The 18,512-nt window shown below is 41.8% G+C and overlaps 1 protein-coding gene across 3 annotated transcripts in view; it reads right to left on the minus strand.

The window, feature by feature from the left end:
- The window catches only part of xpo5 (exportin 5), a 357,136-nt gene that overhangs the window by 117,503 nt on the left and 221,121 nt on the right, over positions 1 to 18,512 (minus strand). For all 3 annotated transcript variants that reach the window (XM_022232992.2, XM_022232990.2, XM_022232991.2), the window contains exon 19: positions 14,619 to 14,728. In XM_022232992.2, coding sequence (XP_022088684.2) covers positions 14,619 to 14,728 — 110 coding nt within the window. The remainder of the gene's footprint in view (positions 1 to 14,618; positions 14,729 to 18,512) is intronic.

Below are 18,512 nucleotides of genomic sequence, written 5' to 3' on the forward strand. Positions count from 1 at the left end.
TTACTGTGCATTGGCTACTGTGTACACAGACACGCAAAATGCACCAGTACAAGCAGTTTTAAAAAGTCCCACAAATAAACACATGAATGATTTTTATGGGCAGCCAATCCCAACATAATGTCAGGTGGTAGCAGGATGATATTTACACATGAGGAATGTATATATGCGTGTATACCCTGTATGCACGTACATGTACGTTACACATGTGCATACGTTCCCAGCTGTTTATTTCTAGCATGACGTACACTCGCAAACGCTGAACTTCGTTTTTTTGGTCAGGAGCATCAAACCCCACATTTTATGGGGGAGAAAACATACATGTACGATTGTATTTTCAAGAAGTCATGTAGGATATATGGCTAAATCATACTAGTTGGCAGGTCTGCTTACGTGCCAGATGGCCAGTAGAAGGGGTAGATGGGCCGGAGGTTGCTGGATGCTTGAAGACGCCCAATTACCACAAACATCTTCAACAGCATTCAAAAATTCATTCTTCCCCAAGACTGTTAAATTATGGAAGGAGCTGGCCAAGCACATCGTAGATTCAACATACAGGAGATTTAGGGACGATTATTACAACCACATTGCAACCAAGATTTAAGATGCCCACAGCTCCCTGCAGCCCTCCTAGTTAAAATCCCAAGAGGATGTTTTAGGTGGATATTTACCAAGTACTAAGATGAACTAAGTAACAAGAACAGAACATAAGGATTTTCCGCATTTGAATACAGTACAGGTCAGAATTTTAGCCGACACGCTAACACGATCAGTGAACCTGACTGGCTGTTCAATTCATGGGGGGCTGTCTTGACTAAACTTTGGCTTGCGGACCAGCAAGGTCAAACCCTGTTTATATTTTGTGGATTTCTAACAAAATAGTTTTCTCTAATTTTTAATAGGAAATGTTTTGTCATAGAGACTGCTGCTGCTTATCTCTGTTGAAAAATTGATTTCACGCTCGAATATTTTCTGTGCCTGATTCAGAAGTTTGGGGAGCAATTCAGACATTAACCATAAGTGTTGCTTGCATGGCACTCTCATCGATACTGTATGGACCGAAAAAAAACAAAAAACGCTTTATCTTCAAAAATGATTTTGTGATGCCTGCTACATACATGTACAAGGTAAACTACTGACAACATTTGACAATAACTTGAGCTGCATTCAAACTGAATACTTTTCATTGTGGGAAACTAGGAAAATGACTGCTCCGGTCAACAAAGGCCTGGCTGTTCTGGGGTTTGTGTGTTCATGTTTTGATCGAATTGCGGTGTAGGCGTTCTCTGTTATGCAGGGGTCAGCGTGTGTACGTGTCGGCTAAAATTCTGACCTGTACCGTAGTCCTAAGGGAAAAAAAGAATTTGGTCCAGACAAATGCTTAAACACTTCTCTTTCTCACTACCTGCAATGTTTCAACCGAATAGGTCATTAACTTAAGAAGATACAATGTTTTGTAGGGTGCACCTTTAATGTTACATGACTTGTCCCTGACGTCATCCTCATATACAGTAAAATCTCGATACCTCGAATCTCTGAAGAATGGACAAAAAATTTGAGTTATCCAAAATTAGAGTTAAAAGAAGGTCCTGATTTCTTTTGAAGTTAAGTCATTATTACGATGTGTATCACAACATGTACCTATATGCTGACGCACAGTTACCGTAAATCTCCCTACAACGACTTTTGAAATGACATTGTGGTTATTTTATACTTTGGTGCCACAAGTTTTTGTTCATGGAAAGACATTTTTGCGTAGGATTTTTGTTGTCAATCGGCTGATACATAACACATTACATGTACTATAAATATTTAAACCGTGTACCTTTGTGTGGCAAATCTTTCTTTTGCGTTGTGCATGTGTGACGCATTGTGGTTGTCCCACGCAGCGCCTTGCACATACATGTACATGTACGTACTAGGACAGGGTTTCCCGATGAGTCAGACGACTTTTTTCATCACATGAGGGCACACCTTTTTGTGCTTCAATCAAATTTTGTAAAAACAAAAATGCTATTGGTGTCTGTTTTCATTTTTTGTTCTTCGTTTTTTATTTTCAAACTTTTGTTTATTTTTGGGAGTGAGATTTGGCAACGCAAAAGCTCTGCGTTGCAGTCACGTGGTTGGTCTACTGCGCATGAGCATGCTGTGGTTTGTGGCTCTAATTGGGCAGCAATCGCATGGGCCAGTGCAAGCAATTGGGCCAGACCATTAGGCCAGACTTAACTTCCGTACGTGTTGCGCATGCGGTATACTCAAAGATCTCCAATGCAAAGAGCCATCAGTTGGCCTGCTGATGCACTGGCTACAATGGGCCCTCAGTAACAAGTGGGCCAATTCCTGCAAGTCGGATTGTGCGGTCAGGGTGTCGATCATCGTAGGGCACTTGCAAGTGTTCCCGTGTGAAAAGACGAAGTACATGTATGCGTGTCAGAAATGATTCATAACTAGACCCGCGTTCTGTTTACACTTTCTGGAAGTATTTTGGTGGCAGTTTCTTTTGGATCTGCTACAAAAAAACTTTGCGGTAAATGAATCCGGCAACGTGAGCAGTTCAAGTTACGGATATGTTTTGTACATAAAAGCCTATTCTTTTGGCGGGAATTAATCATTCTTCGAGTTAAGCAGAGCTTCAAGTAAACTGACTTTGAGTTATCGAGATTTTACTGCAATGTCAATTTTGTCCATAGCGATTCCCTGTGTAGGTACCTACAGCGTATTAACTCAATCAAACAGGTACTTCAGAAGATAGAATGCTTCAAAGGGTACACCTTTAATATCATGTCACATGACGTCACGGCGAAAATTTTGTCCATTGTCCACCCAAACTGGTAGACTAAGTGTGCATCTTATATGAAGTCAGATCGACAGCAATGCATAACTTTCTAGCCTTAGAAAAAGCGTGTAAAAACCTATAGCAAACATACATCTTTAATCTCATGTTGTGCACACTTCATGCACACTGATGGTTGCTTGTCTTTTTGCCAAAGCATTACAATACACGCACAGTTGCTTTTGTTGCCACAAGGTTGGGATGGCGCTAAAGATTCCACTGAACCACTATGGCTTTATATTGCGTGTTACATGTACAAAGTATATGGGTTTGAACTCTATGGGTTGTATTGCCATGAAAATGCAGCAAGCTCAACACCTTGGACAATAGACAAAGAAATTTACTCTATAATTTGATTCGCAATTTTAAACTACAACTGTAATGATTGAAATTTTAACAATTTTTAAAGAAATCAAGGTCTTTTTATTATAACTTCTAGTCTGATAATGCCATCAGTCTGAATTTTTGCACTAGCGTTACAGGCATACAGTTCACTCTATCCACCAATTTTCAAGAGATTCCGGCACACTTCGCTAGGGGTATCTATTTAAAATAACTTTCTGAATTTTTCCACATGTCACCAGAGGGCACTGGAGTTTTACATGATGTCACCAGTAAATGCTTTGAAGAATACTATTGTGTCTGAGACTCTGAGACTAACACAGTTGCAAGTAGGTTGGTGATGTCATCATTACAGAAAGATCTTTCTCTTAAATCTTTGATTTTCTATTCAGTCTAAAGTAGAAAAAATTCAAAATTCCGTAACAAATGATGTGGTGACATCATCACTACTTTATTGTTCCTGGACTATCTATGCACAAAGTTCATCCACTTTGATGAAAATCCTCCAAACAGGAGTGTGGGTCGAGTGTACTAGAGAATACCTACCCAAACAGTCACTACATATGCAAATTTCCCATGCGCATATAGCTGTTCGCTGAAAAGACGATCATCCATGGTGCCCATTGACCTCCATCTATGCACTTCGGTCATGCTGCCATGTTCATCCTTCTTTTCAAAAGCGACTAGGAATGTCATAGCCAAGTGGGGAGGACGGGTGGGAGAGGACTGTTTGGGTAGGTATTCTCTAGTAGACTTGACCCACACTACTGTGGGGGAGGAGTCTACGGTGCTCTAGCTACCCAAACAGCCACTACATATGCAGAGTGGCACCGGTCTAGGTGGTGGGATGGCTACAGAATACGCAAAGACACAAAAGGGATAATTGGCCATCTATCAACAAGATAAGAATAAGTAACAAGTCCCAGCCAGATATGGACTCAGTATTAGGAAGAAAAACATTAAAAGAACACACCAGGAAGGGGATACCTGGAGTCAGGTGTTGTCTATTTAAGGAATGGGAGTCGATGGTGGAGCACATTAGGTAACTGTGACAGCAGACAGTTGCTATTAAGTATGATTGAAAACTGCGGTTCCAAGTCCCATAGATGAAAAGAAGAATCAGTGACTGCATTTATTGGTGTTTGAATTGAACCACTACAATGTACGCTCTTCGTCATGCCTTGAAAAGCGGGGAACTGTTGGCTACTAATGTAGATGTTATATTAGGGATCTGGGAAAGTCAGACCTCAAGGTTAGGAAAGTATGAATGGCATAAAGAGAAGATGATGTCTTTCCTGGCCAATTCTGACAGAATTGCCAGGAGTATTAAAGGTTAACAGAGAGGGGCACGTAGGTCTTATCGCCCTACAACCCTACCCTGTTGGGAAAAAAGAAGAAAAGGATTGTCTGTGACTAAGGCCTGAAGGTGAGGGGGGTCTGGCGCAGGACAACAGCAGCTAGATGTTCCACGCGTAGGCAGGGATGGCAATGCACAGAGTCGGTTGTCTAGTACCTAAAGGACTGACTCGGTCACACTGTGATGTAGTGTCTATTCTACTGGGTGAATCTTTCTCTGAGAGCAAGCATATTTATTAAATGAGTTGTTGGCTTCGAGGTGTGGATTGGCTTCGGGTTAATCTCATAAGAACTATCTTTTGAGGAGGTCAAGGCATAGGGAGAGTATACCTCTGTAGTGATTTATCTGGGGTAGGGAGAGCGTACCACTATAGTGATTTATCTGGTGCAGTGACAATGTGATAACCAATGTACTCCTGTCCCTGGAATCTGACAGTTCGGACATAGGAGTAAGCCATAGAATTCAGGAAGTGCCAGTAGAAAACATTAGTTGAGAAGCCGTCCTCAGTTTCACCAGTCACAGATATACTTGTGTGATACAGGCCCAGACAAAGGACGAGAGCTGAACTTAGATCAGAGAATGGAAAAATGACAGAAATCTGAAGACTATGAAGCCAGTATGGCTGGTGTGCTTTGTAAGTGATGTTCAGGAAAGCTCCAACCTCATCTGTACATCTGCCTACCAAAGTCAGTAGCCAGAATGTCTGATTGTGGGAATGGCTAGCTGATGGGGGTAGGAGATAAATGTTTCCAGAGTAAAGGCCCCTAGGACACTGACAGAGTGACAGGGTCAAGACTAGAGAGTTACTCTGCCGTGAATGAAGTAGAAGAACTTGAATTCTCACGAGAGGACTGGAATGGGAATCAGGTAATTTAAGTCCCAAAAAGCCTGGGTTGAACCTGACCGGGGTTAAGCTACTGTAAGAGGAACCCTGTGTACATGCAATAGTTACATGTGTCAACAGATATTGGAATTCAATGAGTTCGGCTGAACAACCAGGCAGACATGAATCCAAGAGGGTAGCCGAACAAGCAGACACAGGTATTCATCTGACCGAATAGGTGTCTGCTAGAACCCTACTACTGTAGTAAGAGTAACCTACAAGATCAATCACCGAAGGTACCTGAGAAGTAAAGTAGCCATTAGTGTCAGATCTGTATCTCCCAGCATTGCCTGTGAGAATTGTGGAGAGGGCAGACCAGAATTTGGCCATCATTTGGAACCGGCAAGATAAAAAGAACTGCGGTAGTGCTTGTTCTCCAAATCCTTCGTGAGTACTTGTTAGTTTGCGAAAAGGCAGGCTTACCACAATCATCCTTGAACAAAGGCTTTACAGGTAGGTGCAAACAGACAACAAGGCCTCATATATCATTCATAAATAGAGGTGACATTCCTTTGGGGGAACCCCAAGTACGACTGTAGTGTGGGCTGGATAAGGACTGACCTCATCTTTATCGAGCAAAGATTTGTTACTGGAAGACTAGTTAAGTTATAATTAGCGATAATCCACAACTCCAGTTCATGCGAATGGTGTTGAAGCATATCTAGAGAACAGACATTAACACTGGCCGATGACGTCATTGTGATTGATGGTGGTACAAATGCCCAGGATGTAGGTGATGTTGTACCCGCATTGCCCGGCGCTGTCTCTATAGGGGGACCATGGGGGTAGAATTAGTCTTCCCAGAAGGTAGCTGGAAGACAGGGTGTACAGAGTTCGGAGGCCCCAACCACACAAAAGGCCGATGGGCTTCGTGGCCCTTTATTGCCTCTATAAGGCTGTACCGGAAACAACGGGACGTTGACCCAAGAGGGATCAGCATCACTGTCATGCCAGGAGACAAAGTTAAAAGGGAGTCTAAAGATGAAGTGGCTGGTATAGGTAGAAGACGGAGACGTCCTTCAGAAGGGGAAGATCACTGACAAAGTCAATGTCATGATCTTTTGACGACCCGGTCTGTTGCCCAGACTGAAGCATAGCCATGTCTGGGTCGGACCCATGGGTGCCCCGGAGGCAGAGCGCTGGATTGGTGTACGCCTGGGTGAGTTCCACACTCTGAGTAGTCATGTGTAATTGCAGAATGGGTTGAGGGCAGGGATACTTGGGAGGTAAGACCGGGTCCGGAACAGTAAAAGCCAGTGGGGGTTTATCGCTTAGACAACAGATGAGGGAGGACAGAAATTCAGTAATACATGTAGACAATGTCATCTATGGATCAGGTGGAAACTTTGAGTGGTGTTTCTTCTTGGTTTAAGAAACTAGTGACGAAGAAGAATGCTTGCCCATTAGCCAGGGATGTCAGGGTGAACCAGAGGCCGATGTAGCGAGAAGGGCCGTAGCCTGTCCCCCTGGCAGGCGGTTGGGAGCTTGGCCGGCATGGGTGTTGCCGTCTCTGGACAATGGGCCAGGCATAGAAAGTCCCAATTTACCGGGAAAACGGAGCTGAAAGCCGGAGCTGTGGTATGGATTGTGAAGGTCGAAAATCACGGCAGCGTAGTAGCCCCGTGGGCTCCACAGTACCAAGTCAGTTCTTGTCAAGGGTCACGGTACCATGGGCCAAGGAGGTATCAGGCGGGCCCGACCCAATGGAATGCGGGGAGCCTGTCTCGGTGTTACAAGTATGAGGCCGACTAGATGTTTGTTTAGTCAACGCTACTGCAGAGCTACAGTGGCCAGTAGCCATTGTGGACGGCAGGGGGAAAAAGCCCCATTGCCCTGCAAGCCTTTCTGAGCCATGGGTGATCAATCAGCCAATTCGTTGTCTCTTAGGTGGTTGGTGGAGATGCTGGCTCGGTTGACTGTTGTCCCTTGGAGGGCAGAGAGATAGAGTGGTGATGAGTCCGGAATGTCCGAAGGGGGAATTCCGACTACTGAGATTCCAGTGTCACAGTTAAGACCAGAGTCCCCATCTGGGCTGCTTAGAAAACGGAGTGCCCACTCATGCGGCTTGGCCTTTGTCCTCATTCTGTAAGAGTTCAGAGATCCAGCAAACAGCCTGGCTTGATCTAGCTCCATCAGTCGGCTTCGTGCTCGACTGTTGAGCAGGGGACATATCCCGTAAGGGATTCCCCTGCTCACAGCTAAGACCTATATCCTTGTCAGAGCCACATACAAACAATTGAATCACATGTGCGGCTAGACCTTATCCCCGTCCTGCCGCTTTATCGAGGAGTGCCCGAGCGGTTACACCTTTATCAACGAATGGCTGCTTAAATAAGGGAAAGCCCACTCAAGTAGTTGAAAGGAAAACGCTAAAATTACAATCTCTCCTGTCGTGCAGCAAGGAATATGAGGATATATTATGATCCACTAATGAGTAAAAGCACCCACTCAAGTGGCAAGGCCTATCACTATGAATCTCAACACCATGAAAATAAAGTTCACACTTAGTTCACCATTAAACGGTCTTACATGGCAAAGTGAGCACTTTTTTCACGGTGCAAAATGAGCCTGCTTGGCGGGGGACTAGCTCATTGTAGTTTCACAGTGTTTTTACATGAGCTTCCATGAGGCTAGGCACTCTATTGTTATTCATTACGGTTTGGACGATCTAGCTTCCCACCTGTGGAGGTGCCAAAACCCACAGATTAACGGTCTAATTGACTGCAGAATTAGTGTGACTGACAACCACATTGGCCCATGCAACCAGCATGCACCGATGTACATCAATAAAGAATGTCGATATTTCCTCAGAGTGTACGGGACCCAAAGTGTATCACTGTTTTATATATCATAAGTGAGGTAGATCTGCTCACGCTAATTGGAAATTAAACTGTTTTGTTCTATACAATTCAGCACATCAGCACTGCCACTGCAGCAAATCTCTTGCCTTCAAACTTTAGACCTCAATTGCTTACATCCATGTGATTGACTGATCCTTTTTTACCATGGTATAATGTCTGATTACGGAATCTGAGTTGAAGGTTTGTGATCTGACCAAATTTCAGTGGAGTCGGCAACTAAAAAGTTCCACGGTCGCCACAGAATGGAGTTTGTAGAAGTACCCAATCAGATTGTGAACGATTTTATTTGACTCGAAGCATGGATGGAATTGCGATTTGTAGTGAAGAGTTATGGGAGTTTGGATGCCAGAAAAGTGACATATCCGGTGTCCCATTCCTCAAACCCCCTACTGCACACAGATTTCAACACCAGCAACGAATATACGATCGGCAGTGTGCTCATCTGCTACAAGCTTCCATCCAGACCTATTGCTCCATGATTACGCATCTACACGTACATTCCCGTCATAGCGCTCCCTGATGTAATGCCCTTACCCATATAACGCTCTATTTTCCAATGATTTCCTGAACTGCATGCCCATTCACTGTTTTATTTTTATGTGGTTATAGTGCTCCCGTTTACAATGCTTTTCAGGATATAACGTTCACGATTTTCGGGCCTGAGAACCATATACAGCATTTGAAATGATCCTGGTTACAGCACCCTTTACCTTGGAAAATCAGATTCTGTAAATATCAATGCATATGAAACCACATCGCAAGGCCGCCGCGATGCGACTGGCCAGCCAGCCTGGCCCACCAGTAGATTTTTTGAGATCACACAGAGGGCAGACAAGCACATGGACTGTCCAAGCAGTGCTATCGTGAGCATGTGCTCACCATGTGTGCACCACGGTGAGCCGCGGCTGCGTGGCTTTGCTGAGGTGATTATTTTTGCACTTTTCAGTCTTGTCGTGTAGTTTGGACACAATAATTATCACTGAGATACTACATGTACTATTTTGTAACCTAAATTTCTCTTTCTACCTTTAAATAAAATCAGCTGCTTAAATTGTAAGTGTATCTTCGTTTAGCAAATCTAGTCTTTTCGGCCATTGCCTTCTGCGTGATGTATCGGATCTATTTTCAGTTGGGTTTTCTAATGACATGTCACTTTCTGTGGTCACATGGCTATTGGGAAAATCAGCGACTGTCCATGAATGGGCATGCAGTAGCAATCCGGATGTCGGGGTAGGTGTAGAGGCAGTTTGTGTGCCACAATGTCCAAATTGCACAGCTGTATGCTGAGGCCGCCAGCGTAGATTGGTGTGTCATTTCATGCCACAGCCAAGTGATTCGGACATGGCCAATATCTTGCAAATGTGTCACTGTGATAAATCGAACGTGTGGAGGAATTTTTGCCCAAATTCACATGCGCTGCCACTGCTTGAAAAAGTTCTCAGGATCTCGAAAAAGAGAGACCCAACTTTATGTAAAATGTCATAAGCACCCATCGGATCGCATACTGGACCACAAAGGTCCCAAATTGAAGGTTACAAAAATCAGGAGGAAAAATTATGTTTTGGTCTACCTGATCCTTTCCACCAAAAGACGTTTTCAAACAATGTACACTTACAACCCCATTGCACTTAATTCACGTAGTTTCTTTCATAATGCGTGAACATTACACTTGCTTTTAAGTGTACGTTGGTGTTTAATTAATAAACAAAATTGTCCATTCTTGAAAGCTGCAATCTTGGCGAAATATTTCAGTGTTTTCTGGATTAACAAGGTCTTGAATGCCATTTCATTTCTTCCAAGTGATTTGTCGGGCTGCACCACTGCCAGGGCTGACACTTGTGATAGGTATACGTGTATGTTGTGACCGATTGGCTGGGGACGATTGAAATTTGCTGAAAAATTATATCTGACAAGATACAAGTCACAATGAGAGGCTGTTTGCCAACAGAATAGAGGGCTTTTTCGCATTATTTTGTACATTTGATCAACTAAGACATCACCATATCAAGTCATTTTTCGTATATAACACTTCTCTTTCAAGTTATCTGCAAAGTTTCAACCTGAAAGAACATGTACTTCAGGGGATATAGGGCTTTAAAGATTGCATCTTTAATGTCACATGCTGTCTCCTGATGACGTCATTGTCACATGAGGCCAATATTCCTTGAAAGCACTCCCTTTCCAAGATATCTGCAAGATTTGAACCCAATTGGATATGCATTTCAGGAGATATAGTAGTTTAACTAGTGCACCTTTAATGTCACGTGACTTTTCTCCTGATGACATCATCATCACATAAGGTCAATATTCCTCTAAAGCACTCCCTTTTCAAGATATCTGCAAGATTTGAACCCGATCGGACATGTACTTCAGGGGATATAGGGCCTTAAAATGTGCACCCTTAATGTCACGTGACTTGTCTGCTGATGACGTCATTATCCCATGAGGTAAAAATCCCTCTAAAGCACTCCCTTTTCAAGATATCTGCAAGATTTGAACCAAATTGGACATACACCTCAGGAGAGATAGTAGTTTAAATGATGCACCTTTAATGCCACAAGACTCGTCTGCTGGTCCCATTGTCATCACATGAGGTCAATTTGCATTTGTAAACCTTCCCTTCCTAACTACCTGCAAAGTTTCAATCCAATCAGATATGCACAATACAATAAACAATACTAAATATTATAATTATCGAGGAAAAGACACAAATTAGACATTTTAAACATTTATCCATTTTGGCGTTCCATACATTGCAATCTGCTCTCGGCGGCACATGCTCGGCATTTTGCCAAGTCCTGAGTATATGCACTACGCATTGTGCACCATCAATGTTACAGGCAGATATTGGGCGTCCATGCACACAGTAGCCAATGCATATGTACGGCTACGCAATTGGGATTTTAGAGTTGGCAATTTATATTGTAAGGGGGTTTTGTCGACGGCGCTTCATGTGTGTGAAAAAGTACACCAGTTATGCACTTCACGCAGCTGACTCCAATGTTTCAGCTGTCTTCTCATGCACACTTCACACTTGTATCTTGTACGGTTGGTTTTTTACCGAAATTTGAATAAAAGAAGTTTTTATTGTAACTTCCGGTCTGATGACGTCATCAGCCCAAACCTCACACACGTGTTGACGGGGTAAAGGTGATCATATACATCAATTTTCAGGCGATTCGGACAAACTTCGCCACAGATATCTATTCAAAATGCATTTTTCATAATTTTTAACCTGTCGCCAGAGGGCGCTCGACAATTAGGTGACGTCATCAGTAGATGATTTGAAGAACACTATACCCCAACAGACTAACATCTTGACAGCTATTACCACTTTTAAACAATACGACCACTTCCGTTTTCTACCGGAAGGAAGGGTATGTGATTTGACCCACACAAGATGAATTCAAGATCACATTTTATCCCGGCACTTGCTGCAAACAGAATGTTGCTGGAGGCCAGGGTCGATTTCATATGGATTTTTATAAATTTAACGGAATATTTAAATATTCAAAATTTAATAATAAATCACTCGATGACATCATAATTTCATAATTACTTATGTATTATCTTTGCTTTATGGTGAGTGCCTCATGTAACTTTGATGACAATCGAACATTGCTAAGTTACCAAAATAGTGCCTCGAAAATGTGTACAAAGTCAATGGGCTGAAATAAATATTGAAAAATGAATAATAAATCACTTGATGATGTCATCATGATGTCATGTTTCTAGGACCATCTATGCATAAAGGTTCTTCATTGGTATAAGTTTGATGAAGATCCACAGTTGCAAAAGCCTTAAAGTCGCGGCGACAAAAAACGTGTACAAAACCAATGGGTTTTTGTGCAGAAGAAGAAGAGGAAGAAGCAAAAGAAAAACAGAACAAAAAGCCAATTATATACCATATTGCAGGATCGTAATTCATGACACCCAGTACATGTTTACAGGTGTAAACATGATTATTGAAAAATGGTAATATCAACTTGAAAACAGCATTTGCTGGAGAAAGCGTGTGAGAAAACTTTGGGGAAAACAACGCAATGTATGCGGAAAATTTCCTGTTCCCTTCATCCCCTCAGGCCACAGCAGACCTAAGATAGGGGCCTTTCAATCAAAATTTAGTCAAACACATGAAAGGCAAAACGAATGCACTGGCATGGGGAAGGAAGAAAATGCACAAGCGTGAACTGCCGGGACTACAAGTGCACGTACTGACAAACGTGTGCCTGAATCACATGTACAAGTACTGTGGTTGTGTGCCTAAACAAACACAAGCACAGCACCCCAAAATCAATCTTGCAAAATGCACAAGAACGGGTACAAGTTTCGTTTTTGGACTCACAGATTTACTGGTCATTCAAGAATATGATGTTTTGGATCATATCTAACAATGCTGCATAACAGGTTTTGCACCAGACGGTTCTTCCATCCTTCCGATCACATGATCCTCTCTTCAGCGCAATCCACTGAATGATTCATCAAGTAGTTGGCTTTAACTGGTTCTGGGTATGTTATTGGTACATTTCCAGTGATGAGTACGAGTATACTATGCCATTGTGATTAAAACAGTAAAGGGAAACGTGGTCAAAAGGTTGTGCGTGCGAGCGGCTGTATCTCATGCAATGTCATTCATGTAATTTCCTTCGTAACGTTGGGGGTAATGCCGATACCAAACAGCAACTGGTAAGTGCCACCGAGCGGACAAAACTGAGGTTTATATTTTAGTACCATTTTCCTAGAACTTTCTACACACTGTTGGGCTTTTTGATGCAGTTATTTGGGAAGTGCTGAATATGATGGACTTTTTTGATGCAGGGCCTAAATTTCATGAAAACCTTTAGCAGCCTTACGCCCAAGACGATACAGTACTGCTGTAGCTCCTGCCTGGATCTAACTCATCGGAGTTTCCACTTCCTAGGACTTTGGACTCACTGAAATCGCCACTTAGCCATGCAATTAAGATTGACAAGCAAGTGTACAACACCTTTTATGAGGGATTAGGCCCACAAAACCCGTGAACTGCTCAACGAATTAAGTCAACTGCAAAGTTAATGAGCTGGGCTTCTCGGGAGGCCTCACTGTGTTTTCACAGTGTTTTTACTGAAGCCCAGTGTGTCCTCACCGGGTCATGCAGAGGAGTATTTCACGGTGATTTCACCAGATAATCTGCCCTGACATTGCCGTGAAAACAAGTTTCACGGTAAATTCATTGCAAATTATGTATTCACTCCAAATTCAACGGTGTTGAGATTCATAGTGTATGGGGAGTGTACGGTTGACCGTTCAATGTAACACTGAGGGTGAACACCTGCAGAATGCACACTCAGAAAAAGAGAAAAGGCACCAAAAAACAAGAAAATAGCACTCTTACCAACAAAATTAAAATCACACGAGGTAAAAGTTTATTCAGGAAATACGACCGAATGATTCAAGTTGACACAGAATCGTGTAGTGAAAACGGAACTCGAAAAACTTGAAATGTTTAAAAGATATGTCACTTGCAATACAGCGCTGAGAAAAGAAAGAAGAACATGGCAGCATGGCCGAAGTGCAAAGTGGAAGGTCAAGGGGCTCCTAGGATGATCAAGTCTTTTCAGCGAATAACTATACATGCATGGGAAATTTGCATATGTTGTGACTGTTTGGGTAGGTAGAGCACCGTAGACTGCAAGTTTGCTAAGGGACCAAACAGCCCTTTTGAAAATCTGTGTACAAAGTCAATGGATTAAAATAATAAATATTTAAAATTTAACAATAAATCACATGGTGATGTCATCATGGCATCACTGTTAGCAAGACACCTTTGCCATATGGTCTTTAATTACGCAAAGTTTCTATGTCATATGATTTTGTTTAATGCCTAAAATGCTGATGAGAAAAAGCATGCACAAAGTCCGTGGGATTTTGGATAGAATACCCAAATAAAAAAATATCCAAAAAAATAAATAAATAGATAAGAAAACAAAGGCTTTTTCTGCACTAAGCAGAAAAGTCAATCAATAAATCAAGTGGACTCAGCGTAGTAGACAATTGCGTGGAGGCTAAAAGGATGCAAACTTGGAGAAGGTTTATGGGTGTTAGCATCCCTTCAGCTCACAGGATTTTTCATTTTCTTTTAGCTTAATACCACACAGTGACTGCTGACTCCATGGGGCAAAAAGCACATCTACACGTACATAAATATTCAGCTTTTCACAAGGCTTCATGTGTTACCAAATAGAGTATTTAATTTTAGTTTAAAATATCCTTTACAAGTTGAAATTACGCACTTTAATACGAAAAGACTTTATTTTCCTTTCAAGAAATCCAACATCCCTGGTACAATGTGTGGATGGAACGTACCTCATTAAGGCAAGGACATTATCCAGTAACGGCAATACAAAGAGAAAACATGGATCATGATACACGATGGCACTACTACAGGATGCAGATACATCATCTCCAAGCACTTCCTGGAAGACAAAACAAACTGACTGTAAGTTTGCAGTATATTTGTAGAGTGTATGAATTACAAAAAGATAAGAGCATAAAAGGTACTTGATCTAATTAATTTATTTTCTTTTCACTCATAAACAGTCACTTTTGTTTCCTGTTACTGAGGGAAAGACACAGATGCACTGAATTTATGGAGCACATAAAGCAATCTTGAGTGCAAAGGTAAAATTACAAAATAAATTACAATGCCAGATTGGGGAAATGAAAATGCTGTCTTCACGATATACAGACGTAATGTCTGAACTACTGCAGATCACTTCCATATTCATCAGAAAATCCAAAGTGGAAGTGCTCTCAAATAGTAAATCATTGTGTTCCACTATTGGAAATTTTTGAGCATACAGGTACATTAAAAAGGAACTACGCTTGCACTTCCAGATAAAATGTTACTTACATGTATGCATTACAAAAATATTTCTTCTGTACTGTTAAGGCATGGCAAAGGGAAAAGCCTGATATAAGATTGCCCAAATGTCATTAAGTGCAGGTAAAGTCTAACACTGTATGGCAAACAGTCCATGAGCTTCTGTGATGGAGGGGCACCACAGAAGAGATTCAAGAATTCTTTCTCAAGAACCTCACTTCCAGCTGGAGTGACTACTGGCAACGGACATTACAAGTTGCTTGAGGCCTGGTGCAAACAATCCATTAAGCCACCTCTCTTTTTGAAATCAATTGCATGACCAACATACAAAAGAAAAGGCAGAAATGGAATAATTCATCCCCACCTAATGTCGGTTGAGTCTACTACTGCATCCCTACCAGATTACCAATGTCTATGCATTACTTTGTAGTCCATTATTTCCATTCGCTAAATTCTCACTCACCAATGGTGCACCCCCACTCACTCATCCCCCAGGGCTTATTCCCTTTCAACCGGTACCTTCAAAGTAATGGAGTCACAGATTTGGGACAGAAGCCAACATTTAAAGGGCATTTCCAGTTTTTCTTCATTTCTTCAGTCTTTCATTTGGCTAGTCCATGTTTGCTTTGCTTTATGACAGCCAAGGGGCTAATTCCCCTTTCAACCAGTACCCTCAAAGTAATGGAGTCTAAGATTTTAAAGAGACGCCAACATTTAAGAGGACATTTCCCAGGTTTGCTGGGATTTCCCCTGACTTTTTCCTGCTCCAGTCTTTGCTTTGGCAAGCTCATCTTTGCTTTTCTTTATTATAGCCAAGGAGCTTATTCCCCTTTTCCTTATGCTCCCAGCTTTTTCGGAAGCCAAACTTTGTTTGCTCTCCCTCTTGGGCTAATGAGTGCTCATTCACCCCTCACCTTCTCCTGCCTTTTCGCTGAGCTAATCTTTGATTACTCTCATAGCCAGAGGGCTCCTTGCCCTTCAATATAATTATACACATTAATATATATTTTCTATTTCTATAGTATTTGTTACTGTTTAAGACTCCCTTTTTTGGGAGGGGGGTTGTTAAAAACTCTTTCAAAGGCATAAAGCTGAAATGGTTGGCTATGATATAGGTCAATTACCATCCCCGACCATGATCATTGGGGCCCTGATTGGCTTTCATTGCATCTATGCCTGGTCGACCAGTCCCTTGTATTCCTTGTACACATTCCATAATGGCACAATCAGTGTGATGTCAACTTTTCCCTTTTTGTTTTTACACAGAACCCATCCTAGGTGATTGAGAAAGAAAGGGTTTTGGTGTTTTGCAATCAAATATTAGCCACAAATCCCTAACAACACCAACAAATAAAAGGATGTCAGGACCAAGAGTAAGGCTTTAATTTGTGTCCCCAACATCATATTCAATGAAACCACATTTCTCTTCTGAATTTGCCCCCGACACCCGAAACTGGATCCGCCCCTTAAGCCCACTTCTTGCAGAGACATTGGCTTTCACTTCTTCCTTTCGGGCTTATTCCTTGAATCTTGTCAAAAGACATCTTTATGTATATCGCAACTGGCGTATCCATTGCTCTGGATGCCAAACAGACCTTTGCTTTATTTATGAATCTCAGCTACACTTTTTTGTGGGTAGCCAAAAGAACAAATATCTTCTTCCACGCTGTAAAAAAAATGTGATTGCCTCAATCCCCCTTTTTTCATTGTTGAAATGAGAAGTATTGTCAAAATGTTTTCTTCTTCCTCCACTTCTTTCCTAATCTTATTTTAAACATTTTCCATTATTTTTATTATCGTATTTTAATTCCAAATATATGCGTTTGTGATCCGTCATTGCTTCACTATGTATAGTACAAAAATATCTACTCTGTGACGTTGCCAAAAAACAGGTTTCTAGAGGCAATCGCTTGCAAAGCTCCTTGTAACTGCCAGGTCAAAACTAAAACTTTGTAAATTGGGCGAATTGCATGTCTAATGTACCTGTAGTCATTCTTCTTTGAATATCGAGGGGCCGGTCAGGTCATGTAGGCGTATTGCCCTCAGTTTGCTATTGAGGCGTACTACGCAAACTAGCTTCATATCTTCTAAGTTTCTCCTGACCTCATTTTGTCGCCAAATAACTGCTCACTGTGAGCTACCTTATGATATCCCCATTATCATAGCTTCTTAATCAAACTATTCTAAAATGGCATCTTGACCAGAACATTTGCAACCAAGGCTAATCCAATCCATCGTATTTCTCAGTGTCGGCTCACACTAAGAACCACTGTGCATAACACTGTACATAAGCACTTAAAGGCTGTCTACCACCAACGCAGGGCTAGTAATTTCTTGAAAATGACCTTGCACTTGTGTATTGTCGGGTATTTAACCTAGGGGCCTGTCTATCCATTTAGTAATTCCCATTTCTCATATATCCACCATATTGTTCTGTCGTGACACCATAAAACACTAATCCACATGTGAGTCAGTGTTTTCATAAGATTTTGCAAGTGTAACAAACCGGTGACCATCTTCATTAAAGTATTGCACTGAGGCTTTCCCAAAGGTCTACATGGACGTCTTCCCGCTCCAATGAGCCCCAAACTGATCGTCATAAAATGGCATATACGGCAATTGAACCCTGCTAACACCAATGTCCCTGAAGTCTGAACGGCCTTAGCAAACTGAGGAATTTATTGCGCATTTGAGTTTAAGCAAAAGTTATATAGTTGTTTAAGAAGCCCTAGTAAGGCTGCAAGCACGTGTGTGCCACAAATCAATTGAACAACGTAACAACTTTTTGTCCTACAGTGTATAGATTTTCCAATCCTTGGTCAAAGCAAGGGACAAACCAAAGGATTACGCAATCTCCTATCGTGATTGTGACTCAGAAAAGCACTTGCCATAGATCAAACAATGAATTCAATGCAAAATAATACCTAAGAAATGCACACTATAACGCTGGCTGAACTAGCTACTCTACCTACGCAAATGCACTATTCTAATGCAAGCAAATGGTTGAAATGTTCCTTCACTGAGCCTGTAAAGACTGCAAACCCTAGCCCTTTAGGTCTACATTCAGTGTTTGTAATTGTGTCAGCAGCAAAAGCCAAATATGCCCTCCAAAATAAAGGCATTCCACCAGAGACCTTATTTGCCCTGAACTTTTCCTGCAATTTCCCTAAATCCATGCATCTTGGATTAGAGGAGCACCGTCAGGGTAATCCTGGACGGTTCCTTCACTTCGTGTGATATTTTATACATAACATGAATTATTCTCACATAGCGTGAATCATCTTTACATAACTAGTCATTAACCACTTCGTGCCGGGGCATTTTTCATTGTTGATGATGCTGGGCCGGCATGACTATAATTTTTTCCATTTTCAAAA

This window comes from Acanthaster planci, linkage group LG01 (assembly GCF_054643075.1).
Source record: "Acanthaster planci isolate LZ-2023a linkage group LG01, COTS_SCS, whole genome shotgun sequence".
NCBI lineage: Eukaryota > Metazoa > Echinodermata > Asteroidea > Valvatida > Acanthasteridae > Acanthaster > Acanthaster planci.